Source organism: Condylura cristata, unplaced genomic scaffold, assembly GCF_000260355.1.
Source record: "Condylura cristata isolate star-nosed mole 26May11 unplaced genomic scaffold, ConCri1.0 scaffold00003, whole genome shotgun sequence".
In the NCBI taxonomy this organism is placed as follows: domain Eukaryota; kingdom Metazoa; phylum Chordata; class Mammalia; order Eulipotyphla; family Talpidae; genus Condylura; species Condylura cristata.
The window spans coordinates 29,981,889-30,007,705 of record NW_004567104.1 but is presented as its reverse complement, the minus strand read 5'-3'; the positions used below and the strand labels follow the sequence as shown (position 1 = coordinate 30,007,705).

Genomic DNA, 25,817 nt, shown 5'->3' with positions numbered 1-25,817 from the left:
CTGCCCCTGCATCTCTGGCCTGTACCCCAGCTCTGTATGCATAAATAAATAAATCTTAAAAAAAAAAAAAGACACAGGATCACAGGATTAGGGCCTCCCTAGTGATGCAGGGGTTAAAATCTCAGCACTATCAAGCTATCACCAGCCACTGCAGCCCAAGTTCGATCCCCAAACTCATTTTTTAATTTTAATGAAAGCATCTCCTCAGGTAGTTATACCATAATTTAATTTAATAAACCTTCTCTCAGTATTAAACATTAGCTATTTTATGTTACTTGATTTGCTTGTTCAGTTATAAAAAATGCAGTAGGAAGAGAAAGAAAGATACAGCTCCCAGGCCTGCTGTGGCATCTGAGCAAAAAGGTCAAGTCCATGGAGGGAGATGCTCGGGAAAAGAAAATGGCCACCTATCACAGGCAGACTGCAGGCTTCAGCCTGGAAACAGAAGGGATGTTGGGGGGTGGGACACAGAGGCAGCTTTGAGCCTTGTTGACCAGAGAAGTAGTCGGCTGTAATGTAACCAGGCAAGTGCTCATTTGAGAAACTGTATAGTGCTTCAGGCCCAGCACCAAGGGGCAGTCCCAAGCTGCTCACCAGGCCAAGACATAATGGAGACCGAGGACCAAGCAGGGAAGAAGGGAGCTGTAAAGCTTTTGGATTGGTTCCTAAGTCCGCTTGTCTGTCTATTTTGTTTGTGATTGTAGGCATCTACTGGCACATGGTACATCATAACAAGAAACAGGAAATTTTCTTTTTTTAAAAAAGATTTATTGGCCCTCCCTGGTGGCGCAGCGGGTTAAAGCGCAGCACTAAGAAGCTAAAGCCACTTCAGCATGAGTCTGATCCCCACCTGCCCCGGAGGCGACCACATGGCACGGCAGACCTCTCCTGAGGCAGACCTCTCCTGACCCGCCTGCTGCTCCCCTCAGCAGTGTACTTTGTCAGTCAGCCTATTCTGCTCCCCACTCTGTCTCTGGTGAATCCTCTCACTACCTCTGCATCTCTGGTCTGTACCCCAGATATGAACACAAGAACTGGGGTACAGGCCAGAGGTGTGGGGGGTGGAGTGAGAAGATTCACCAGAGACAGAGTGGAGAGCAAAACAGGCAGATTGACTGAAATACACTGCTGAGGGGGGCAGCAGGCAGGTCAGGAGAGGCCTGCCGCGCCATTCGGGTCACCTCCCTGGCCAGGGAGTGAACTTGTGCTGCAGTGACTGCAGATAGCTTCATAGAGGTGAGACTTTAACCCTTTGTGCCAACGGAAGACCCCCCAAAAGAGGAAATTTTCATGTCATTTCGATACAGGGCAGGAAGAGGGTGACCCCAGGATCCTCAAACCTGCCTGTTCTAAATAAGGTTCTGCCAACTACTGCTTCAAGACAAAACATAATCTAGTGTATAAGACCTTTAATAAAAGATAAAGAGAAGAAATATAGTTAAAATAGTTTCCGATGAAATGCCCCAGATTACCCATCCCCCAGCCAGAGCGGTGCAAATGAGGTCCAAAAGCTTGCCAGAGTCTAAGGCGCCTTGCCTAGGGCTTTGATGATGGCATGGGCCGCAGGATCAGGTGGAGCTCCTGCAGAGCTAGGAAGAAAGCTCGCTCCTCTGCCCCAGCCCTCTGTTTGCACCATCCTGTAGGTGAGTTTGTGCCCGTTGCTTGCCAGGCCCTGGGGCATGAGACAAACCTGACTCCTACCCCGGAGCTGCCAGTCTAGTGAGAAACTCTCCACCCCGCCTCATGCAACCTCCCCTGATGCACCTCTTGCCCTTGGCCCCCTTCTTTCCACTTCCTGGGCCCCCCGAGCTTGCTCCTGGCACCAGGGGCAGTGACAAGCGCTGCCTGGTTGCTTGCCACACCTCACTGGGCTTGGCCTCCATTTCAGGGTTCAGCCTGGTCTTTGCCCTTCTGGAGGGAAGCGTGTGACCATTAGTCACTCAGCTCAGGGAACAGGACGACAGAGATGATGGGGTCAGCAGCAGGGCAGGGCAGTGTGACTGGTAAATCAAGGTCTGCCAGGGGTCTTGGCCTCTGGGATGACCAGGGCCAGCCCTGTCCTGCAAAAGAAGGAAAGCGCAGATGGTAATTGGGTCTGGCTAGCTGGTCCTGGGCAGGGTTCCGGTGGTGATTCACTGAGCTGCCCGGAGCCCAGGGAGAGAAGGCCTGGCTGCCCTGACGGTCCAGGCCTGCACTGCCACTTCCTTCCTTCCTTCAAGTCTGTCATGAACCTAGACACTTCCTGCTCAGCACCGTCACCGTCCTCAGCCTGCTCCCTGGGGTCCAGGGGACCCTCCTTCCCAGTCACAGTCTGGTTCATCCTGCGCTCGCCATTACCCTCCCGAGGCCCTTCTCTGCCAGTGTCCTGTTCCTGCTGGACAAGTGCACACAACACCTGGCACTGGCCTCCAGAGCTGCCTGCAGTTATAGTTCCCCAGGGGTTTCCTCTAGACTCCAGGCCAGTGTGCTAGAGCACTGCCTTGCTTCATCACACACTTCTCTGGGAGGGATTCTTGATGAAAACAGACTGGAAAATACAGAGATGATCTTAGCATAATAATGCACCACATCTGTGAGGTCTGTGATGTTGGCAAAAGAAATTTGGATGTGCCTTCCTGAAGCTGAACATGGAGGGCCATTTTCTTTCTTCCTCTCACCCTCCTACCCAGCTTCTAAGGAAATCCCAGGAAGAGGAAACTCATAGAACCAAGATGCTGGTTGATGGAAGAAATTACAATGAATATGTGGGTTATGTAAGGGGAGGGTGTTGGGGCCAGAGCAGAAAATGGCCAATGCCACCAGCAACCAGAAAATGACATGGGCTTCAGGATTCCCCCACAACTTTCTGGAGACTACTAGGCAGGCTACCCTTCCTCTACATGCCCCCTCGCTCAGGTTCTAATTTGTACCATAGCCTGGAGCCTCTTCCAGCATCTCCAGCTCCCTCCCTTCTTATTTTCTCTCACATAGTCACTTTCCCAAATAAAACCCTTGAGCATTTGATCCCACTCCTCCATGGTTTTTTCTTGGAGGATCTGGACTAACACAGTTTGGCTGTACATTTCTTCACACACCTTGAGCACTAGCCAAACCCAACTCAATAAAGGAGTTGAACAGAATTCTGCCATCAGGGTGTATGCACACAGAGAGAGCGCCCCCCCCCCCAGCCCTGCTTCTCTATCAGGGCACTTTGGGGAGAGCCTGCCAAGGCAGGGTGTGTTCCCACCTCAACCTCCAAGTATTTGTCACACACACCCCCGCCCCAACACCCGCCAAACTTAGCTGTCCATCAAAGCTTCATTCATGGGGAACTTAGATAAATTGTTTAACTTCTCTGAAGTTAATTTTCTTTAGCTAAAGAAAGGATAAATCTTGGCTTCTCTTCTAAGCTTAGTAGATGAATAATGTTAAGTTCCAAGCACAGGGATTTTGCTAGGGGACCAAAGGTTCTCAGAGAGGACAGCAATGACTCCTAGGGGACAGTGTGGGAAGTGCTGGGGTGTTTTCAGTGGTCAGCATGACAGGCCACTGATGTAAATGCCGGACCCGGATATCCTACAACACACGAAGCAACAAAGCATTATGCGGAAATGTCCTCCTCGCCAGGTGGGAGGGTGGGTCTTTGCACAATTTTAAGACACTGAATTTTCTAGGAATTCAACCATGAGTGGATTGAGGGAATTTCATAATGTGCTTAGACTGGCCCCTTACCAAGAGCTGTTCACCAACTTGTAACATGTCATTACTGAGAGTAATGCTACCTGTGGTACTCGAGGGACCCTAATGGGGGCTGCTCACACTCTCTTATGTCCACGCATCTCCCAGGGGTACTGGACAGCACAGGCTCGGTGCAGAGCCTGAGATGGTCCCTAAGGTCTGCACTTCTCACAAGCCCCCAGGACAGGCCACCACCACCAAGCCTTGGCAGTTATGCCTGAGCAGTGACTTGTTTATTATAAATGACACTTCTTCTATTCCTCCTTTGTTTGGAAGTCCATACCTCTGGGAGCTCAAGCCTGTGGTGACCATAGTTACCACACAGGTCTATTTCTACAAGGTGTGATTTCCTCTGAGTCTAAATCACCCCCACGGGGCCCAACCTGGTGGCAGAACCAGTTAAAACACAACACTATGCAGCCACAGCAGCACAAGTTCAACCCCCTGCCAGGGAGCTGACGCACATGGCGAGGCAGACCTCTCCTGACCCGCCCGCTACTCCCCTCAGCAGTGTACCTCATCAGTCTGCCTGTTCTGCTCCCCACTCTGTCTTTTGTAAAAAAAAAAAAAGAGTAGTCACTGTTGGATTAACAAGTGAATGAGTTTCTTTTTAAAATAAATATCTTTTATTCAAAGTCACCAACAAACAAACCACTTCAGGAAAGAGTGAGCCCCTCCCAAAGAGAAAAAGACTATATTAGTGCAGTCTCTATACTGGCTTGGGGCAGCTGTCTACCTGTGATGCTCACCTGTGACTGTGCAAGTGCTTCTTTCCACCCACTCTCTCCCTCGGCAGGGCAGCAGCTGCCTGTCTGCCTGCAACCTGCACTGAGCTGGGACCTCTCTTCACAGAACTCCCTCAGCAGAGGCCCTCTCCTCAAGGCCACCCTTGAGCAAATCTGTCCCTTTTGGGGCAGCCCTTTCTGGCCCTTTTGTCTATGTAAGTGTCCTTTATTTTTCTCTACCTTTTATAAACACGCCCTTTTGGAGATAAGTAGTCTCTGCATTAGGGTGAAGCTTGCCTGGGAAACTCACCATGTGCCGCTGAAAGGGGAGCTCTGGTGAAAACTTTCCCAGAGTGAAACTGATGGAGGAAGGAACACAGGAGAGGCATCACAAGACTGACTCACACAAAGGGGACAGGCAGAAGGGGCCTGTGCAGGAACTGACACAGCCATAACATCAAGGTCCTCAGGCACCAAGCCCGATGTCCAGGATGCCCAGGATGCCTGGATGTCTCCAAGAGGTCCCAGCAGATAACAGACTGTTGGGGGCTGTGCCTGAAGCTCAGACCCAAAAGGTAAAAGATAAGGACATGGAGATGAAGCTCGTCAGGAAATCTCCGGTCCTCTTAAGTTCTACCTAGGCTCACAAGCAGTGAGCCCTTCCCAAGGAGAAACTGCCTATATCAGGGCAGTCTCTCCACCAGTACCGGTCAGCTGCTCCACTGCCCACCTGTGCCGATGCAGGTGCTTCTGTCCACCCGCTCTCTCCCCCTGCAGGCAGCCACCGCCTGCCTGCCTGTGACCATGGCCGGACTTCTCTGCACTGATCTCCCCCAGCCTCTCCTTAGGCCACTCTCTCCTTAGGCCGTCGGCCGGCAACCATGCAGGCCTCTCCCTCTGCAAACCTGACCCTTCCTGAGCAGCTCATCCTGCCCGCTTGCGCCTATGCAAGTGCCTTTTCCTCGCCTGTCTCTTTCTAATAAACTTCCTCTTTAAATATAACTGCGACTCTGTCTTGTGGAGAATCTCGCCGTTTGCCGCTGAAAGGGGAGCTCTGGTGAAACCTTTCCCAGAGTGAACCCAGGGACCCCGAACTCCAAAAGATGACATCAAAACCAAGGACCCCACTCTCTGAATCCAACATTTCCATAAGTGACATCATTAGCATATGACCCAAAACTACTCAGTGTACAAAGAACCAGAAAAATCTAACATCACATAAGGATAAAGACAATAGCTGTCAGCCCCCAGATGAGACAGGTGTTAGAAATGTGAGCGAGAGATTGTAATTATGCTACCCAAGGAGGAATAGCAAACATGTTTGGAGTGCATAGAAAGATAATCTTTACAGAGAAGTAAAATGTTAAAAAGAACCAGATGGAAATTCTAGAATTGAAAAATACATCAATCAAAATCTAAAGTATACCCAGCTCTAGAATGGGCCACAGCCCATGGAACTGGCAGGCAGCCCCAGGGCGCCTCAGGCTTGGAAGACTGGAGTGAAGCTTACATGTCTGACTCTACCTGCCCCTTCCTAGCCCAGCCACCCCAGGTCTGCACTCAGAACACAGCTGTACTGCCCGCCAGCCCACCACCAAGCCAGTGCATAACCACCTTGTGGTAATACGGTCTATAGCAAACATGTACTTGGTTACTCAGACACTAAAATCTATTTCTCAAATGCAGTCTCAGTTCCTGACTCATAGCTCCCCCCAAACCCTTGGCATTTCCTAAGTGTCAGAATGATAAAGGTGTCTTTTGTTATGTTAATGAAGGTAAATTTGGGGGAAACTCTGACAGACTGAATTGGTTGCCAGGGATACCAATAAGAACAGAGGCTGGAACAATGAGTTAATCAACAATGTCTGTGTTATAGTCTGCATAAAAACCCAGAGGGCTCTCCCTGGAGGAGTAACGGGTTAAGGCACAGCACTATGAAGCTATCACAGGCACCGCAGCACAAGTTCGATCCCCGGCCAGGGAAGTGACCACATGGCATGGCAGACCTCTCCTGACCTGCCTGCTGCTCCCCTCAGCAGTGTATTTCAGTAGATCCGCCTTTTCTGCAACCCACTCTGTCTCTGGTGATCCCCTCACCACTCCCCCACTTCTGGCCTGTACCCCAGTAATAAATAAATTAATTTATGAAAAAAAAAAACAAGAAGACGGGTGGGCTTCCTAGAGCATCTGTTTTGGGGACCATGTGATGATTTGGGGGAGAATGGTACTTCTGGAGAATGACATAGAAACACCACACCTTTCCCCATACTTTGCCCTAGGCATCTCTTTCATCTGGCTGTTCCTGAATAGTAAATTGGTGATCTAGTGAGTACATGAGTTTCCCGAATTCCTTGTGCTATTCTAGCAGATTAATAGAACCTGAGGTGGCCGGTCTGGAATCTCTGATTTATAGTCAGCTGATCAGGTGCACAGACAGTAATCTGAGCTGGTGATGTGCACCTGAAATCTGAGCAAGGACCTGGGAGCTTCCCTCTGTAGCTGGCTGGTCAGAAGCCCACCTGGCAGCCTAGGCTTGTGGCCAGTGTCAGAAGTGAGTGTTGCCTTGGGAGATTAAGCCTTTCCCTGCAGAATCTGTTGCTATCTGCAGGTAGACTGTGTCAGAGTTGAGTTGAACTCTTGGATACCTGAAAGTGCCCCGGAATTGCTTGTGGGTGGGGTGGGGCGGGGTACAGTGGGGTGGGCACAACCACTCCCTGCTGAATAGTGGTCTCGGAGGGCCAATGAGGCATCTCCTCTGTGAGACCCCTCCCCATGTGTAAACTCCTACAGGAAGGGACAGGTGGCTTTACTTTCTCTTCAGAGTTCTCTGTACACAGTTGGAGGCACAAACAGAATTCTGATAAACTGAGGATTCATCTCCAACTGGGGGAAAAAGCAAAAATTAATACATGTTAAGATCTTAGAGCTGGAAGCCCTGAGTGGAATGGAAAAAGGAAAGCAGGAAATGAAATTAAAATGCTAACTCAAAAACAACGAAAGCAAACAGGTGATCCAATCTATAAACAGCACACATGCTTGGAGAGGGAAGGGCGGAAACCAAGAGGGCAAATGCCAGTGAGAACAGAGTGGGAGCAGAGGCTGCAGACCACAGGGGCTGGCGAAAGGGCTCCTAGCACAGCAAAACCCCAGACACCCAATTTTAAAAACGGGCAAAGGATTCAAACGATATTTCCCCAAAGAAGATATACAAATGGCTGACAAGCACATAAAAAGATGCTGCCATTAGAGAAAATATTATATGTATTTTACACAAGAAATTGAAAAATAGAAAATGAGGAAGGATATTTTGGAAAGGCTTAATGTCACTCAGAGATAAATTTTAATTAATTGAATACTTTAGAAAGGATGCTGGATTTGCTGTGTTGTTTCCCAGTCTGTGGGTGAAATTAGGTAAATTTAATCAACCTCTTATCAGGCATTTTCATGGTTTTCACTTGTTTACTATTATAAAGTTGCAGCTAAATCCCTTGAATATTTTTTTAAAGACTTATTTATTTATGCATATAAGAACTGGGGTACAGGCCAGAGGTGCAGGGGGTGAGAGGACTCACCTGAGACAGAGTGGGGTGCAGAATAAGGGGAATGACTGAAACACAAGGGGAGCAGTTGGTGAGTCAGGAGAGGTCTGCCGCGCCATGTGGGTCAGCTCCTTGGCTGGGGATCGAACTCATGCTGCAGTGGCTGTGGATAGTATAGTACTGAGACTTAAGCCCTTGTGCCACCAGGGAGGCCCCTGAATATTTTTTCAAAAGCATTGTTTCATCAACAAAAAAGTGGGGGGGGGAGGTTAGAATGGGTGATGTGGCCTCGAGGCAGGGGACACAGGCCCTGCTTGGAGAGGATCAGGGGCTGGGAGCCAGGCGGGGCCTCCCAAAGCCCACCTGCTCTTTGGGATTTGAGCAGAACTGCCTTAGCTCGGGGATTTCCATTCTGTAGATTGAGCCCATGAACCCCTCCTTCTCCCCCCACCCCGATCCTAACCCCTGGAAGAATCTTTGCAGAACTGATTCCAGCAGAGTCTAGAATCAGACCTCTTCCCAGGGGAAGCTGGTAGTCCTGGACTTTGTGCCACCTTTCTGGTAGCAAAGCCTCAGCATAGAGGGTGAAGCTAGGGTGGTGATAAAGCTGGTGATGACAAGATGGAGATATTTCCCTCAGAGTTTGGCTCAGTGGTTTGCAAAGCACCACGCGTCTCTACTCACAAAGGGCAGCAAGAGAAGGGCGTCTGTCCTCTCTGTGCCAGAGCCGTGAACCTGAGCACCCTCCTGACGGCAGCAGGAACAAAGTGAGAAGTCTCCAAAGGGCCAACTTCGGAAAAGACAGCTGGGCCAGTGGGAATGTCACCCTGGGGAGTGCGAGTGTTTGGGTGAATTTTCGTGGAGAGGTTCGCACATGATCTGAAGCAGCAGCGTCAGTCAGCCCGCACAGCTGCCCACCAGGACAGCCCGTGGCCCATTTCTTTCAGCCATCCAGACTGTTCCCAGCAGATCCTTCCAGAAATAATTTCAGGCCGACCTTCAGAATGAATTACTCTCTTTAATGCTGTATATGCTTGGGTTTAATAAAGGAGACAAGTCTTTCTGAAATCCATTTAGCAAGATTTGTTAAAACAATTTTTATAAAATACAAATGGTAGCAAAGAACGTGTTCAATCGAACTTTTACATTTCATTTCTAGAGAACGAAAACTATGCAGTGTGTGCAGGGGGGAATGGAAGCAAATATATCAGAATCGAAGTGGATTTTGGGGTAATTTAAATTTTCTAATTGAAAGTTCCAATTCAACCGTGGACTTATATCAAAATCACATAAACACTTAAAAAAATACAGCGGTGGCAAGGGTTCCCCAAAGGGTGCTGTCATCCCAGGACTTCTCTCTGGGGGTGACTGCACTCTCTTCCTTGGCCCACAGCATCATTCCAGGTAGCCCAGCAGCTGCTGGCTTCTTTCCTTGGGTTTGGGGTGGCCTCTCCCCCACCACCCAGTCTCTTCCCGGAATTAGATCCTTCAGCTAATGGGTGGGCCTATTCCCTTCTCTCCCAGCTTTCCTGGGATGAATGACTTTAAGCAAGCATTAGCATCAGCCTGGGCCAGTAATTCCTGGACTTGATTCATTGGGTCACACTACACAATCTTACTCTCCCTTTCCCTGAGACTGCAATGTCACACGTTGCCAGTAGGTGGTGCTGCCTGACACAAAAGCGCAGGCTCAGGGTAAAAGGTGGATTCTAGGGTCATCAAGTAACAACCGCTGGAGAGCTGTGCTGAAACACTGCTTCACAGGGTAAGGGGGGCGGGGAGCAAATTTACCTTCTAACGTTGCCATCACATCAAAAATATCCATTTCAACACTACACAGGAACACAGAAATCCCAGAATGATAACAATGCTTGAATTCATTTCATTTTAGGGAACACTCAGATGGAGGCAGGAGGGTCTTATTATTTCACATTTAGCCAGTGAAAGCTTGATTCTAGAATAGGACTCACCCTAGATAAGCCTATGGGAACAGCTGCTCTAAAGTAGAGATCATAACGTAAAAAGCAAGAATAATTTCCTCAATCCTATAACGACCTCAAAAACAGTAACAGGTGAGTAATTTAGCTTTTTCAATGGGTCAAGGACATTAATCAGCAGCTCAAAGAAAAGGAAATATCAAAGGTGCAACTTATTTATTCATCCATTAGAAACAAAATGAAACTATAGATACCATTTCCCACCTGATAAGGCAAGCAGAAATCTGAGAGCTCTGTAGCACAGAGAGCTCCCACACACTTGTGGGTGGCAACGAGCAACCTCTCCATCATAACTGTACATACTCTGACTCAAGAGAGCTACTTCTGGGAACTCAGCCCTCAGGCTGATTTGCGAGTGAAAAATCCCACACACACAAGTGAAGGGTCACCCTACACAGCATTTATTGCAGCAGTGGTTAAAACTACAAAGGAATGGAAACCACTCCCAAGTCCTCCCATCAAGAGGTTTGAGCAGGTGGATGATGGACATCTAAACGCCCAGCAACTAAGCAAGGGGACACTCGCTCTGCACTGCACGGGAACTTTCAAAGTACTATAAATGACAAACATGTAAGAAACTGAAGATAAAGGCAGCTTCTGGGGAGTGGGAGACAATATATACTCTTTAGTACCTTTTGAAACTTGAATATGTGAAATATTAAATCACTAAACTCAGACACGCAGAAGCCTTCCTTGTTGCTAAACTTTCTGGCTTAGCTCCAGCTGTTACTGTGCCCGGCCCTGTGGTACATGTTGCCTAGGGAACCCTATAGCTCAGAGAGTCCATACTCTGACTCAGAGTTCTACTTCTGGGAATTCATCCGTCAGACTGCTCTGCAAATGAAACCCCCCACCCCCCACTCCAGCTGCACCCCCAAGGGAAATGCGGGGCTGTGTGGCAGAGATTCCATTAAGGCAGGCGGGGCTCTGAGCCTCTGCAGGTCCAGGCCAGCATGTCCAGGCCAGCACTTCCTCCCTCTGTCCACAGAGGGTGCTATGAGACTGGGCGCTTTGGGAACTTGGGGGCCTCCGGCTCCTTGGTGACCGAGAGGCAAAGAAACAGGCAGGTACACGTAAGTAACATAAAATAAAAACTAGCTTTATTTCTCTGGAAGAAGCAGGTATCCATAGCTGGGGTAGCAGCTTTGGCGACAGAGGCTGGTAGGAAAACACCGAACAGCACAGGGAAGCCACTGGTGTCCCTCAGTCTCCTTCAACCCTGGGGCCTTGGGCCCTGGTCCCTGCCAGAGAATGATCTGACACCCTTGCTCTGTCTCCTAAGCCACCTCAGGCTATTTCCAGGCGCAACATCCTGAGACCAGCCATATCCCATAACATGTCCGTGGTGTGGCCACAAGTCACAGTCTGTCCAACACCCCAACAGCCCACCGGGGACTCCATGGAGAAGAGCCCAGCCCTAGGGAGCCCATGGGTGCCGGCCCATCTTTTTATGTGGCCAACACACCCTCTCTGTCCACATCAAGCCCGGCTTCCCTGCTGTAGCTCCTGGGAACACACTCCAGTCACAGACCCCACCAGGAACTAGGGCCGGAGGCAGGTCAGCCACAGGGCCTGCCGAGGCAGCCCCCAGGCCTGCCTTCACACGGCTCCTTCCTGCTCCTTGGCTGAGGGGACCAAGGGCTGAACCAGATTTGCAGGGATGGCGCTGGCTGAGGAAGGGACAGGCAAGGCGGGGCTCCTCCTCCTGCTGCCTTGACTCGCTCTGTACTGGAAGCAGCAGATGGCAGCAGGTCCTCCAGACCTGGGCAGGACATCTCCCTGCCCTTGTCAGATGGACAGGCTCAAATGATTCCTTCAGGCCGATCCTATCCAGGCATCTCAGCGCCTAAGCAACAGGGAACAACCAGAAAGCACACCCATTAACAGCAGCTGGGGCAAGAGACGGACTGTCTGGTAAGGATGTGCCCCAGGGGGCCATGGGAAATTACTGCCTCTTGGTGCCAGGCAAACTGATACCAGGAAAACTGGTAATTCTTGGTGGTAATTACAGAATTTATTCAGGGTCTCCCCCTGAATTTTACTTTCCTAAGACAAAAAAAGAAAAGATGGATAACAGCAGCATTATGTATTAAAAAGTATCCAAGGGTGACAAGTCCAGGAAAGCCTAAACTCATCTGGATGTCAGTTGGTAAGAAAATCAGGAGATAACAGCTAACACTCAGTGATGGCGCCCAGGGCCCAGACTCTTGCTGTGGGTTACAACAGATGCACCCTCAGTAATCCTTCTGGTCACTTCTATGAGGACGGCACTATCACTTATACACCCACAGACGAGGACCCCGAGGCCAGGGACACCTACGTGAAGAAACACAAATGGTGTAAGTTGACATGGCCCCTGCGGTTCTGACTGCGTCTCTGCCCCCACAGTCCCCAGCGCCTCTCCTGGATGATCCTGGGACTTACCCATTTCACACTGCACCCTTTTGGCTTTGTAAAAAAATTAAAATACATTTGCGCCAGATATTGTACGTTATTTATATATCTACCAATTTTATTACATATACATACATAGTATTTTACAGGAAAGTAGTTTCTTTTTGTTAGTCCTTTAGACAGGATTAAAACTGTTTGTGTCACTTTAAACAGTGAAATATGAAATATCTGTTTAAACTACTCAGGTGCTGTGGGAGGGGGTGGGGGAGTGAGACCCTCTCAACCAGAAAGGTTCAACAAACTCCCTCTTTGACCAATTAGTTCATCTGAATCAAGGGGCCAACAAGTCTAAATAAATACACTTGTGAGGAACTGTTTTCACCCACCAGTTCTGGTCCCTGAGGGGACTGCCCTCCCTCCCACGGCCTCCCACCAGCTGAGCCTCTTCTGGCTGTGCTCGGCTGGCCGGGTGACGGGTTGCCCCCGGAATGGTGTGCCCGGGCCCCCTCTTTGGGCAGGGTGTGGGACGCACTCACTTCTGGTAGGTGGGGCCACAGGAGCCCAGAAGGTGGCAGCCAGCTTGCTCCAGGTTCCAGTCAAACATCTCCAGTACTTTGTGACACTCGCCTCGCGGCCTCAGACCCAACCCAAAGAGCTGCTCCACCTGAGGAGCAGAGGCAGGACCATGGGCCACAGGGGGCCGGGGGAGGGGGGCACCCACCAGGAAGGGGCAGAGGAGAGCCAGAGGCAAGGGGTTGGGGGGGTGGTGAGAGCAGCAGAAGCATCTCAGGGTCCCTGAAAGCCAGAGTGGTGATGGTACCTTCAGATACTGGGCAGCCCTCTGTATGCTCCAGCTGTGGCTCTGCAGGGCCGCCTGGCACTCCTCTGTGGTCACCCCATGCACCATGGCCTGTAGCTGGGCACACCCACCCACCCGTCAGCACCACTTGGGCCCATTCCTCTGGGCCCCTTGGGCTCCCGGCCCTGCTCACCCGGCAGCCAGGCCTGATACTCACCATCTGGACCTTATCTGCTGGCCGTCCAACCTCTAGCCCATCCCCGGGGCAGCCCCTCAGTGACAGCCGAGCAGTGGACCTCACAGCTGGTGGCCGGATTCCTGGGTTGCTGTTGTTGGTGGAGAAGTTCGCCTTGGGGTCTGGGGCAGCCTGGGGCATCGGTCGAACAGTAGCAGTGGGGGCGGCAGGAGCCGGGGTGCTGGGTGGGGGCAGCAACAGTGGCACAGGCAGGGAGCTTGTCTCTTCAGGGCTCTGGGCCTCACGCAGGAAGCGCTGGTAACGCTCCAGGTATGGTGGACGTTCAGGCAGCAGATAGTAGTGGGTGTTACTGACTTTCTTGCCATCTCGGACAATGGGCAGGATGCACGGACCAGCCCGTGGGCCAGGCGCCTGGATCACCTGGGGGGTGGCGTACTTGGGGTCTGATGCAAAGCTCTGGGTGGTGGGCATGGTCTTCCCAGGCGAGCTTGAGAGTCGATGTGGCAGCGGGGAGCTGCCAGGAGGCACCAAGGGGCTGGGGGTCCTCGAGCCTTGAGGGGACAAGGGCTCCCGGGGCGGCACCCGGGGAGGGGAGGCAGGCCCGGGCCATCGTGCCGTCTCCTCCTCACCTGAGGGGGCTGGAGACAGCTCACCACGTGGGCGTGTGGGGCGGGGCGGGATGGGCACTCGGGGCGGCACCTGGGGTCTGTCGTCACCCACTGGGCTGGGCGAGGGAGCCAGAGAACCAGCAGGGACCTGAAGCTGCCGCATGCACTCCTGCTGCAGCGCCTGGAAGATCTCCGCGGTCTGCGCCGAGTCGGGGGGCTTGCTCCCTCCCTGGGGCGGGAGGAACAGGTTGTCCTCCAGCGGGAGGAGGCGCTGTGCCTGTTCAGGCACAAAGGCGTAATTGGTCTCGCCCTGGCTGTGCCCCGCAGAGACTCCTGCGCCCACGAGGGTGCTGTTGATGGAGCACACCTCAAAGTCGTCCTCATCCTGGGCCACATCGTCATAGGCAGGAGGCGGGGGCAGTGGACGTGCATCCCAATCCACCACGGGCGTGGGGTGCAGGGGCCGGGGCAGTGCCCGCGTGGGGCTCTGCGGAGGGGTCTTGTCCAGCAAGGAGCAGGCATCCATGGCCAGCTGTGCCAGCGAGGGTGCAGAGGGCCGCGGGGCCAGGACCACAGGCTCCTCCCCGAAGTCGATGAGGGTGACTTCGCCCACAGCGCCCCGGCCGGCCTTGGTGCCTGGAACCCGGGCGGAGGGCTTCGCGAGCCACAGCCCCCGGGGCAGGCTGGGCTTCCGCAGACCCAGCCTCTTGAAGTCACTGGACAAGGGGTCTTGATCCTCACTCACAGGGTCGTACGTTGGTTCTGCGATGCAGGGGAAACCGCAACAGAGAAGCAGTGTCAAGCTGATTCACGGAAATGGACAAAAACAAGCATCTGTCCCACCGAGCTCCAGACCAACTCCCCACAGGTCTGCTCCAGAACTTACTCAGGGCACTGTCTGGCCCTCCACACAGGCTGGCTCATCCTGTCTCCATCTCAGCTAGAGTAAGCAACACCCCACACCCCTTCATCAATACAAGAACCCAAATAGCCCTGGGCCTGGTTAGTAACCCCTACTGCACCCCCGCCACATCACAGTTAGTGCAGCAGGGGGCAGGGGCAGTCCCTCGCTGTCAGAGGGGCAGGAGCCACGGGCGCAGAGTGTGCGGGTCCCTCAGGGAGCGTGGCAGAGCCAGGCGAGGGGAGAGAGGCAGAGTGGGCACCAGGACCGCACATCTGCTCCAGGGGCCCAGGCCCTTGGGGTGGGGGGAGAGGCAGGCATGCTGGGCCGAGTCAGCAGCAAGAAGCTCACAGCACACACCGCCTCCCTTCCCACCCGACAGCCCACGGGGCTCGGTACCTTCCCGGAGAGGAGAAAAGAGAGGAGACAGGGAGCGGAGGCAGGGGCCATGGCGTCGAGAGCAGCTCCACTTACTCTGCGTGAAGATGGCAGGCTGAGGCGGGCGAGGTGGAGGCTCCCCTGCGAGGAAGGCCATGCGGAGAGCGGAGAGCAGAAGACACAGGACGGGAAGTGAAGACAGTCAGACAGGAGGGCAGTGTGGGGCGGGGGAGAGAGAGAGCAGGGAAGAGGGGCGAGTGAATGAGCAAACCCCACAGCACATGGGAAGCAATGGGGCGGCAGGATGGGGAAACCGTGTTCCGGAACACAGCACAGATCCGGGAGATGGATGAGGCTCCTGGCCGAGATGAAGCCCGGGGGGCGGCTTGGCTTGGCAGAGGAGGGCAGGATTAGGGAGAGTGAGGATGGCAGGATCCGAGCATGGGGGAAGGAGGGAGGAGGGAAGCCGAGGCGGTCAGGCTACCATGGACCGACCGCCCAGGGAGGCCCACCGCGGCGGATACAGCTGCCCCCATCCACCCCACGCCCAGCACACAGCTGTCCCCGTGGCCCTGACCTAACCATCCCAGAGCCGGAACAGCTGGCTCAGGGAGAGGACAGTGTCCTTCTGGGAAGCGGATGACTAAGAGGACACCTGGGGGCTGGGCTCTTACTTTTCACCCTTCCAAGATGCAGGGTGGGTCGGGAAGTGCTCAGCTCCACGCTCAGCAGGTCAGGAGGGTCCATGGGGTTTCCCAGATACAACCTGTGGAGACAGAGCCAGGTCAGAACATGCAGGGGGAGGACAAGCAATAGGGGCAGCAAGGAAAGCTCTGGAGATGTTGGGATGTCTCCTGGGGTCGGCAGAAGACAGAAACCTCACTGGGGCACCCTCTCATCTAAGACCCCGGTGGGCGTGGGTCTGAGTCCCTGTAGCTCCCTTGTGAAGCGCTGAGCCGTGAGCACAGGAGGATGTCATGGGGGGCAGAGAGAGAACTCCTGACCACAGGTTGAAAGACTAGGACTACGGAGGCCACAAGAAAACCCTAGAAGGGCAAAGCTGGCCCTCACAGCACCTCAACCCACACCCGGTCATCTGCTGGCACATTCTCTTCTCTCCTACCAAGCAGCGGCAGCCAAATTACTCTCTCCAGGTCAAGGGAGGCAGAAGGAATCCTTGTACTCCATTGCCAGGAGGTGGAGTAGGGCCTAGGATGTCTGCCCTGCTCTCCATTCACCTTCAACCCCTGTGCTGACTGTTGAGATCTGGGATTTAGTCACCAGGCTGAGTAAAGCCTGGAGGAATGGGGCTGGGCTGGTCGCAGTGCACGGGGGCAGGGCGCAGGGCACCGGGCCCCTCCTGGAGGGCGTCTGCACTCCCTGGCCCCAACTCTCTCAGGCCCTCAGCTCCGCTCCTGGATGCAAGAGACTGGGGGCTGTCCCAGACCTTAGAGTTCTGCTTGGGGGACTGGGGGATGGCACGCATATTTAACGGCCTGTTTTACCAGGCCTCAGAGCAGAAACCTGTCGGAGAAGAAAGGGCTGCTGAAAACAACTGCTGGAAGCCCCTCGGGGCCAGCAGAGAGGCCAGGGTGCCTGAAGTGTGGCGCTGTCAGGCTAGGGCATCCAGGGGAACTCATGCCGCTCCTCTGTGTCTACCCCAGATGCCCCCCAAAAGACTGCATCCTTTTACTTAAAGGAGATGGAAGGCCCCTCCCAAGTTCAGGGTGAGCAGGTGGAGGAAGGCAGCTGAACTGCTGCCTTTTGAAATATCCCCACAGGGGTAGTTTCCATGCCTTGCTCCTCTAGTCTGAGAACACAGCTCCCTTCCACTCAGGCCTGCGCATTCGAGCAGTTCTATTAGGCTGTGTCTGAAGGCTACGCCCCATTCCATTTTCCAAAGCCAGTGTGCCAAGGGGTTGGGTGGGAGCACAGAGGGCTTATAGCTAAGTCCACCAAGTGGGAGTGCAGGTGAACCCTTTGTAGTTCCTACCCCAAGTTTGCCTGTAATGAAAAGTTGCCGGGCAGCAGGAGACCCTCTGCCCCACAGTGTCGGGCAGGGCCCTGGGAGCCGTGCGCCTAGACAGGGCCCTATGGTACTCACTCGTCAATCTTGTCGGGGAAGCCCCAGCAGTGGCGGGGGTCGCTGTCGCCATGCCCCGTGTGGATGAAGCTATTCTGCAAGGGCTGGCTGATGTCCTGAGCTGAGAGGCCAGCCACGGAAGTCACCACGTTGCGAGGGAAGGGCCCGACACACAGTGTCCGTGTGTTCTGTCCGCGCCACCAGTAATTCTCAGCCCTGCCCAACAGAGATGACATGGTGAACACAAGGGCGTGGTGGGACGGCCCAAGGGAAAGGGACCCTTTACAAGCCAAGCTCTCCTTTTATCCATTATATCTGGCTAGCCTGGCAGGAGGGAACATCAGGACTAGGGCCCCACCAGGGTGTGCTGTCATCAGTTCACTTCCTTCCAACAGCTCCATGACCTGCCCTTCCCCCTAAACAAGGCCCAGTTGTGCACACAGCCTTAACGTAAGCTACCTAGGTGGGTTACACAGCTTTCCTTACAGTTTACAAATAAGGAAACAGGCTCAAACAAGTGACATGCCTTGCCAAAATTACCAGAAAGATCACAGCAGACCCAAGATTTAAATCCAGTTGTTAGAGCCACAAAGTTTGCATCTTCTTACAATACTACCTCACCTCCTTTCTCCCTGGGCAAGGGAGGCTCCAAGCCTCTTGGCCACGGGGTTTCACACTCCAGGCCAGTTCCAGGAGTGGTGAGCTCCCGGACCCATGAAAGCACCGTGTGCCTTGGCCAAAGGCACAGGGTCAAGCACTCCAACACAGCCCACCACCTGCACGCAGTCTTGCATGCACTTGGGAGCAGCCTGCGTCTTCTCATCACCACTTTCATAGTTCCAGTGTCTTCTGCCACCTCCTAGCAGTGCCGAGGGGTCCTCACCCTCGTCCCCACCCATGTCCTGGGAGGCAGTGTTACTGTCATATAAAGTAAGCGGCACAGAGGGAACCCAGCCTTCCAGTGGGGCTGGACTGTCAGACCACCAGTCTCTCACTTGGCTTCAGACATGAAACCATTGCTGGCACAGTATAAGCCAGGGCGCAGGGAATGGGGGACGCAAGAGAAAGGCATCCTGGATACTGCGAATGCCAAAAATCTCCACAAGGCCACGGGCTCCTCATCTGCCGCTGGATCACTCATACCTGACATCACACACAAGCAGATCTACATTAAGGCAGAGACGGTGAGAGCTCCCTGCTGCGATGGGGACACACCGAGGCACCAGGCTGCACGCTCGGTCAGCCCCCGCCTTCACATCACCTGCCCCCACCGAGAGTGCAAGGACAGGTCTCCTCCAGACTGCAGCCACCTGGAGGGGTGGAAGGAGGCAGAGGAGGCGGGCACGGCCTGCGCACCTGGTCCCCGCTCCATTCGGTAATGCAGCCTGCTAGGGCAGCATGAGCCCCACACAGCTCCTTCTCAGAGAGCAGGACGCACAGGGACAGCAGTCCTCAGGGAGCTGAGGTGGGGTGGGGGAGGGGTGGGAGCCTCGCCTCCTTGTAAACAAGGCTGCTGACCAGCCCACCACCAGACAGAGCAACCCTGTGATTACCACCCTGCCCTCTGGGTGGGAAGGGCAGGAAAGGAAGGAAGAAGAGAGGACAACACCCCTGGAAGAAACCAAGCCCATCTGAAAATAGCATGGCCATTTCAAGGAGAGAAACAGCTCCCCCACACACGGCCAGGGCTGGCTGAGAGGCTGAGAGCCGCCCATAAAGCTGGGTGAACCCTAGCACGGGACACCCTGCTGCTCCTCTCCCCCCAACACCTACTGACTCCCTGGGTTCACTGCCAGATACCAGCCCCGGGGCAGACACCGGTCCCTGCACTCACTTTCAGGCACTCACCCTGGCTGAGAGCTGTAGTGGAGGTGGAGATGTAGCTGGGAGCCCGGGGCTGGGTCTGCCCCCTAACTATGCCCTCCCGTGTGGACTCTGCACAACACGGGACTGCGGCTCACTCCTTAACGCCTTCCCTGTTGTCAGCACAGCCAAGATCCTCTTACAGGAGCCTCCCGAGGCCCCACTCCTGAGAGTGGGGAGACACCAAGCCCACTCGCTGTTATCACAGCAGTGGCCTGAGGCAAGAAATCCCTCAATGGCTCAAAACAGCTGTGATACTGGGGAGGCAGAATCAGAGTGGGACTATGACGAAGAAAGAGAAGAGGCTTCCTTTGAAAATGCATCCCAAACACACTCAGAAACAGCACTTGCGCTGGCCACAACCTCTCTTCTCCCTCAGTGGACAGGCCAGTCTCAAAGTAAGGGGAGGCAGGCCTGCTATCCAGTCTGCAGCCAAAGGGTGGGGTGTCAAAGTCCAGCACCTCCAGAACAAATTTGCTGTCTCCTGCTGCCTGCCAGTGCCCTGGGAAAGGCAGGCCAGAAGTAGTGCCTGGGAAGCTGAGCTCTGCCTAGGACTGCCCAGCTCTATGAGGACCAGCCTCTAGAAATCCCAGCTGTCTCAGTACTGGCCATAGGTAGGCCTGAAAATGGCTGACAAATATCACTTAAACATTCTGCTCAAAACACCAACCCACCTTCATTTCTCTAGGGGACTCAGGCAGGCCCTGGCCTTACAATCCAGATCCTAGAGTCCCCTTCTCCACCTACCACAGGAAGCAGAGGTTCCAAGAACCAGGCTAAGGACCCACAGATGGATTCTAAAACATCTGTCCCCTCCTCCAGTTCTATCAAAATGTAAATATGCTGCCAGCCTTCCCAGTCTTCAGATAAGACCTTCTGGAAGACAAGCCATCATTGGTTCCTCAGTCTAGACAGAGCTTTGCAAGTGCAGCTCACAGCACACCTGGGTGTCCTCTCTCTGCCTACTACCTGACACCTTGCAAAGCGCTGAGCCTACAGAAGCATAGCTCTGAGGGTCTGGGGGGTGGGCAGGAAGCAGATTCTGGACCAAGAAATAAACAGCAGAGAGTGTCAGGAAGACGGAATACAAGGCCAATGGGAGGGCACAGATATGGAGCGAGTGGAGAGGCGAAGAGGGAGCCAGAGAAAGAGAGACCCACGCGACAAAGCCAAACCCAAAGGGGCAGAAACAGAGAACCCACCCACTGGAGACATGGAGACAGTCTGCCAAACAAACAGAGATATTCAGGGACTAAAGAACAAGGGGGCAGTCAAAGCTCTGGTACCACCGACACACAGGCCCACTCCCAAAGCCTCACCGGCTGTTGAGGCCTCCTACCCCTCACCTCCCACCTCCTGAGCAGCTCCAGGCACCGAGGGAGGGTAGGTGCTGTGGTCCAAGTCAGGCTGGTGGCCCTGGAGGAGGGGCCCAGTAGGCCCACACTGGCAGGCAGTGGCAGAGCTGGCAGTGGAGCCAAGGGGAGACTCTGACAGAGCGCAGGACAAGGCATGCCTACAGTAGTGGCCTCCCAGGAAGAGGGGCTCCTCCCATTGCCTCCCTAACTTCTGGGGTGACCCCAGGTGCCAGTTTCAGAGACACACAGCCCAGAAACACATGAAGCAACTCAGGACCCCCAGGGAACACAGGCCCCCACTGAAAGCAAGTGAAGCGTGGGTTACAGAGCACAGGAGGCGTCAGGTTCAAGACTGGCTCCTGGAGGTGGAAGGCTGCAGACCCCAAATTCTGGCTCAACACCCTGCCATACAATCCAGAAAGGCACTCACCCTAATCTTCCTGTTTCCAAAATGTTTCCCAGAGCGCCATGCCTCAAGCCCCTCACTGGCCCTCAGCTCCAAATTCACAGACTATATAGCCTTTCTGTATGTCAGGCCTCGCTACAAGCTCTCTGCTTTGGTCAACTACCACTAATTCCCCAAGCCTCTCCCCCATCCACAACTCGTTAGTAAATCAGCCTTAATTCCATATACAGGGCCCAAATGTAAAGGGAGCCCAGGCTGGGGGAGAAGTGCTAGGGCCATAGTGGAAACACATCAGTTCTTCCACAGCAGCCTGGGCGCCAGGATTCCAGGGCAATTCTATCACCTGAGGCCATCAACCTCCCAGTTTCCCAAACCTGAAGTTCAGGTAGAAAAGACTGTAGGGAACAACTGCTGCCCCTCGTGCCCGCCTGACTGAATCAGAGGATCTAGGAGCTCAGCATTTTCTTTGCTTGGCTCCCTTTCGGGGGCCCTCCAAGCTCAGCCCTACCCCAAAGCTACCTGAAGCCTGCCCTGACCCAACCTGTTCTCCTCAGACACCCTGCAGATCAGATCAGGCAGGGAGGGTGGCGGGTGGGGCCTCTAGCAGTCAGACTGAACTGGGGCCCCAGTTCTGAACTGGGAGTGGGGGGGACAGCAGGTAGGAAACACCACTCAGGAGATGTTGCCTGAGGGAGTACTGGAGTGGGGGTGGGGTGGAAGGGTCTGGACTAGAGGGCCCTGTGAAGGGAGACTGGCACCAAGGGCCAGGGGGAGAAGCCCAGATGGAGGATAGACAGGAACTCTGGGAGGGAGCTGTGGGGCCCGTCAGGAGAACAGGGGCATCCAGGAAGAAGGTGGGGCTGCTTTGGGATTGTGAAAGGCACCCAGGTGGAGAGTCAAGAGTTCTTATCCTGGAAGGAGGTAGACGGAAGGGGAGGCAGAGGATTAGTGGAGGACTGTTCAGGAGTTCCAGAGTCCCCAGTTACGGCCCTGAGGCCAGGCTGAACCACTTCCTACGCTGCCTGGCCTTAACGACCCACACAGCCAGAGCCAGAGCCCAGTAGAAAAAGGGTTTCAGAGGCAGAGCCAGGGAAGGAAAATCCCCTCTGAGCAGCAGCAGCTGCAAACTTATCCTGAAGCACTCAAGAGGCAGACCCAAGCCAATCCACTCCTCTCACCACACAGGAGGGAGCCTCGCAGGCAGAAGAAAACTCGCCCACATGCCCCTTCCTCCCTGTGCCCTTCCAGGCAGTGTAGTGTAGACAGCCCCTCCCCAGGTCCTACCTCCCCTCAATGACAGTGATGACATCGTTCATCTGGATGTGCAGCTTGTCTGGTTCCTCAAAGTCTTGAAGGGCCCGCATGTCAGTGGGCTGGGCCTGGGGGCAGACACAGGTCACTGCCCACCCTGAAAGCAAGCTGGCTCTGATACCCCTGCCCATGGTAGACCTGCGCTCACCTCCAGCAGGAAGTCCCGCAGGGCCACGAAGGTGGGCCTGTCTTCAGGCTTGTGAGCCCAGCACTGGACCATGACATTGTAGATATCCTGGGGACAGTCCTCAGGCCGGGGCAGGCGCTCACCCTCCTTGTCAATCTTATGTAGGATCTGGTCATGTGATGGTGCAATTTCAGGACAAGAAAAGCACCCAGCTCTTCTCTTCCCACCTTGCCCCTAGTCCATGGAACAACTGGAGCTGTAGGGCACCATGCCTGTACCCCAAAGGTCTGACAGGACCCCAGGTAGGCAGACAGGGTGAGAGTTAAGAGTGTGAGCAAGCCCCAGTCTGTCACTCTCCTGATCACCGGGGACCCTTCCCTGTGCTCTGCTGTCAGGAAGACCATACAGACAAAAGGGCTGGGGACAGGAACCCAGCAGGAAATCAATTCCAACAAGGCCAGGAGGCAAACTAGAGATCAAACTGACCACCCTGTTGGGAACTTGTCCCCTGGCCTCCTCACCTGACTGCCATTGAGGCCAATCCAGGGCTCCTGGCCATAGGTGAACATCTCCCATAATGTTACTCCAAACATCCAGGTGTCACTGGCATGGGAGAAGGTACGTGTCTTCAGGCTCTCAGGGGCACACCTGGTAGAGACAAGGGTTAAACAGAAGGCCTCTCAGAGCACCCCATTTCTTCAACAAGCACGATGACCCACGTGTAGGCACAAAGGTAGATACAGGAGCCTCTTGACTATGGGTGCACAGAACTGAAGAAAATCACCTTGCTTAGCTCTTTACTCACATGCAGCCTGGGCTGGGAAGAGGGTGGGTGAGGTTCCCAGGTCAGGGATGGTAGGAGACTCCAAGAGGGAGCAAGTGGGTGGGGAGAGGGATAGATCTCAGCTGTTTTCTAACTGTGGTGGGAGGATGACAATTTCCAGATTTTGGGCGGGATACTGGGATTTGGGTCATTTCAGCAGGAAGGTGTAGGTGGGAAATTTGGAGAGGGCCTGGGGAAGAACCAAAATGGGGGGAAGCAGTCACACTGGCTTCACTCAAATAACCCCCACAGTCCCTCTGGAGCTCCATGGGTGAGGAAGTGGAACACTACTGCAGGGAAATTAGCAAAGGGGCTATACCAGGGTGAACTGAGGAACAGAGTGAAGGAAGGTGCCTTGGGTGGATAGTCCAAAGCTCTGTCCTGGGATGAGAGAGCTGGCTCAGCCACTCAAAGGGGTGGAAACCCGAGAAAGTCACTCAAAATCTCTAAGCCTTTTGCTTACTATGCTGGAGATGGAAGTAGCAGTAACCTGCTACACAGGATTGTATTCGGGGGCTGTTTTTTTTTTTAAAGGTGTCCTTGTAATTTACCACTCAAACCAGGAGGCTTGAGTACAAAAGGGTATGCTAACCAATCATTCTAGGACAACAGGCATAATCCAGGATGTATGGTGCTCTACATAAAAGTTATTAACCAGGGTGCCCACACATCCTGGATTATAAGGGTTTCCCACAGCCATAGCGCTGGCAAGCAGAAATGGACCAAGTCCTCCCACCCCTAAAGGAAAGAGACCATACCTCTGGGGTGCCTCTGGCTTGGAAGGATCACAGTGGCCTCAGTACAGGACATGCTCACACAATGGCAGGGCCCAGCACCACCCCATAGCACCAGTGAGCAGGCTGGTCAGTCTACAAGGTCCAGCCTCTCCTGGCCCTGCCTGACACTCACTCTACCTGGAACGTCATTACCCACTACAGTCTTTGGATGGCTAACTTAGGATATTTCAGAAGTCTGATATACAGTCCTCCAGCAAGCCTTTAAATATCCACCAAGTAATGTGCCCTTCTGTGAGTCCCCAAAGCATCGTGCGTTCCAGTATCTTGTACATGGGTTCTCAAGAAATGAGGAGGGGTGAGAGAATGCACGGCCACACAAGAAGGGCAGGCAGAGTCAAGGGCTGGGGCGGGAACAGGAGGGCCCAGAAGATCTGAGGTCTGAGTGTGCAGTGTCAGGGTGTGACCCAGACCCTGTGAGCTGGCAGCCCCTGCCCCTCACCAGGCAAAGGGCACCTTGCGATGCTCCTGCATGACGTAGTGGTCATCATTCTGGGGTAGTGCACGCATCAGCCCAAAGTCCCCAATCTTGACCAGGTCGCGGGTGGCCAACAGCAGATTCCGGGCAGCTAGATCACGGTGAATAAAGCGCTTGGACTCCAGGTAGCCCATGCCCTCAGCCACCTGCACGGCATAGCGGCTCAGAGTGCCCAGGAGGAAATGGCCCTGGTGCTTGCGCAGCCGGTCCAACAGTGATCCCAGAGGTGCCAGCTCTGTCACCTGAGACCATGGAGGAGGTAGGGAGAGTAAGCACAGCTGAGCCCTGTCCTTTCGCAGCACCCCAACCGGGCTCCCCGTTCTTCTTCCGAAGGCCTGCCACAGCCACACTTCTATGTTCCTGCCTGGCCTGCCCTCCCAGGACCTCTAGAAGTCCAACAGCTTCCCAAGCCTCTCCCTTCAGGCAATGTAGGAAGTTAAGATCTAAAGAGAAGCTGCCCTGAGAGGCTCAAGTTCGAAATTCCAAAAGCTAAACCCTAAGATTTGCCCCTCCCATGTGTGCAAATCCCTGCTAATGAGCACAGAAAAAATGCAGAGATGAACATGGGTTCCAGGGGACACAGTCAGTACTGGGTCAGCTCCCCACGACCCCCTCTGCACACCGGGTGGGGACACCTGTGACCTTCATCAGGATGGGCAGGAGTAGCCAAAGCACAGGCTAGAGGAGGGGGAGACCAAGAGACGACAGGCCCCTCCCTGTGCCCACTCCCCTCCTGTCCATAGCGCTCACCATCTTCATGGGAGGAGTGAGCACCACACCATAAAGTCGAATGAGGTTTCGGTGGTCAAGCGAGTGCATGGCGTTGACCTCCCGGATGAAGTCGTCCATGGCTTCTGGCTGGCTCAATACATCTGGCTTTAGGCACTTCACAGCTACACTCACCTGCCCAGAGAGTAGATTGTGGGAAATCAGGCCCCAGGCAACTGTCTGCGCCAAGATACTCCTCCCTTCAACTCAGTTCAAACATCTGCCTCAGATCTGCTCACTTGAGAAGGTGATCGCTCACGAGTGCCTGAGAACTGGCTTTGCAAGCGCAGCTGGCTGACTGCCAGGGGTCATCCACTGCACCTTACCTTCCACCATGATGACAGAATATTAAAATCATATGATAAAATGGAATATTAAAAATGCTTCTGGCGTAGAATACCTTAAATATTATGCTAAAAAATGAACTGATAGGTGTCTCCCTGGTGGTGCAGCACTATGTAGCTGTCCTCAGCCACTGCAGTAAGAGTTGGATCCCAAGCCAGGGTGGTGACCCACACGGCGCAGCAGAACTCTCCTTCTGGCAAACTAGAGCAC

General features: G+C 53.8%; 1 protein-coding gene across 9 annotated transcripts in view; it reads right to left on the bottom strand.

The window, feature by feature from the left end:
- Window positions 1-11,056: 11,056 nt before the first annotated feature.
- The window catches only part of TNK2 (tyrosine kinase, non-receptor, 2), a 38,398-nt gene continuing 23,637 nt past the window's right edge, over window positions 11,057-25,817 (bottom strand). For 5 of the 9 annotated variants that reach the window (XM_012732521.1, XM_012732517.1, XM_012732525.1 and 2 more), the window contains exons 5-16: window positions 25,245-25,397; window positions 24,459-24,736; window positions 22,921-23,047; window positions 22,421-22,567; window positions 22,246-22,340; window positions 17,359-17,553; window positions 15,929-16,020; window positions 15,351-15,395; window positions 13,389-14,737; window positions 13,193-13,288; window positions 12,909-13,036; window positions 11,057-11,824 (exon numbers count right to left, since the gene is read on the bottom strand). In XM_012732521.1, the coding sequence (XP_012587975.1) occupies window positions 11,818-11,824; window positions 12,909-13,036; window positions 13,193-13,288; window positions 13,389-14,737; window positions 15,351-15,395; window positions 15,929-16,020; window positions 17,359-17,553; window positions 22,246-22,340; window positions 22,421-22,567; window positions 22,921-23,047; window positions 24,459-24,736; window positions 25,245-25,397 (2,712 nt within the window). In that variant the 3' untranslated portion in view covers window positions 11,057-11,817. The remainder of the gene's footprint in view (window positions 11,825-12,908; window positions 13,037-13,192; window positions 13,289-13,388; window positions 14,738-15,350; window positions 15,396-15,928; window positions 16,021-17,358; window positions 17,554-22,245; window positions 22,341-22,420; window positions 22,568-22,920; window positions 23,048-24,458; window positions 24,737-25,244; window positions 25,398-25,817) is intronic. The other 4 variants (XM_012732550.1, XM_012732532.1, XM_012732512.1 and 1 more) reach the window with 3 other exon arrangements.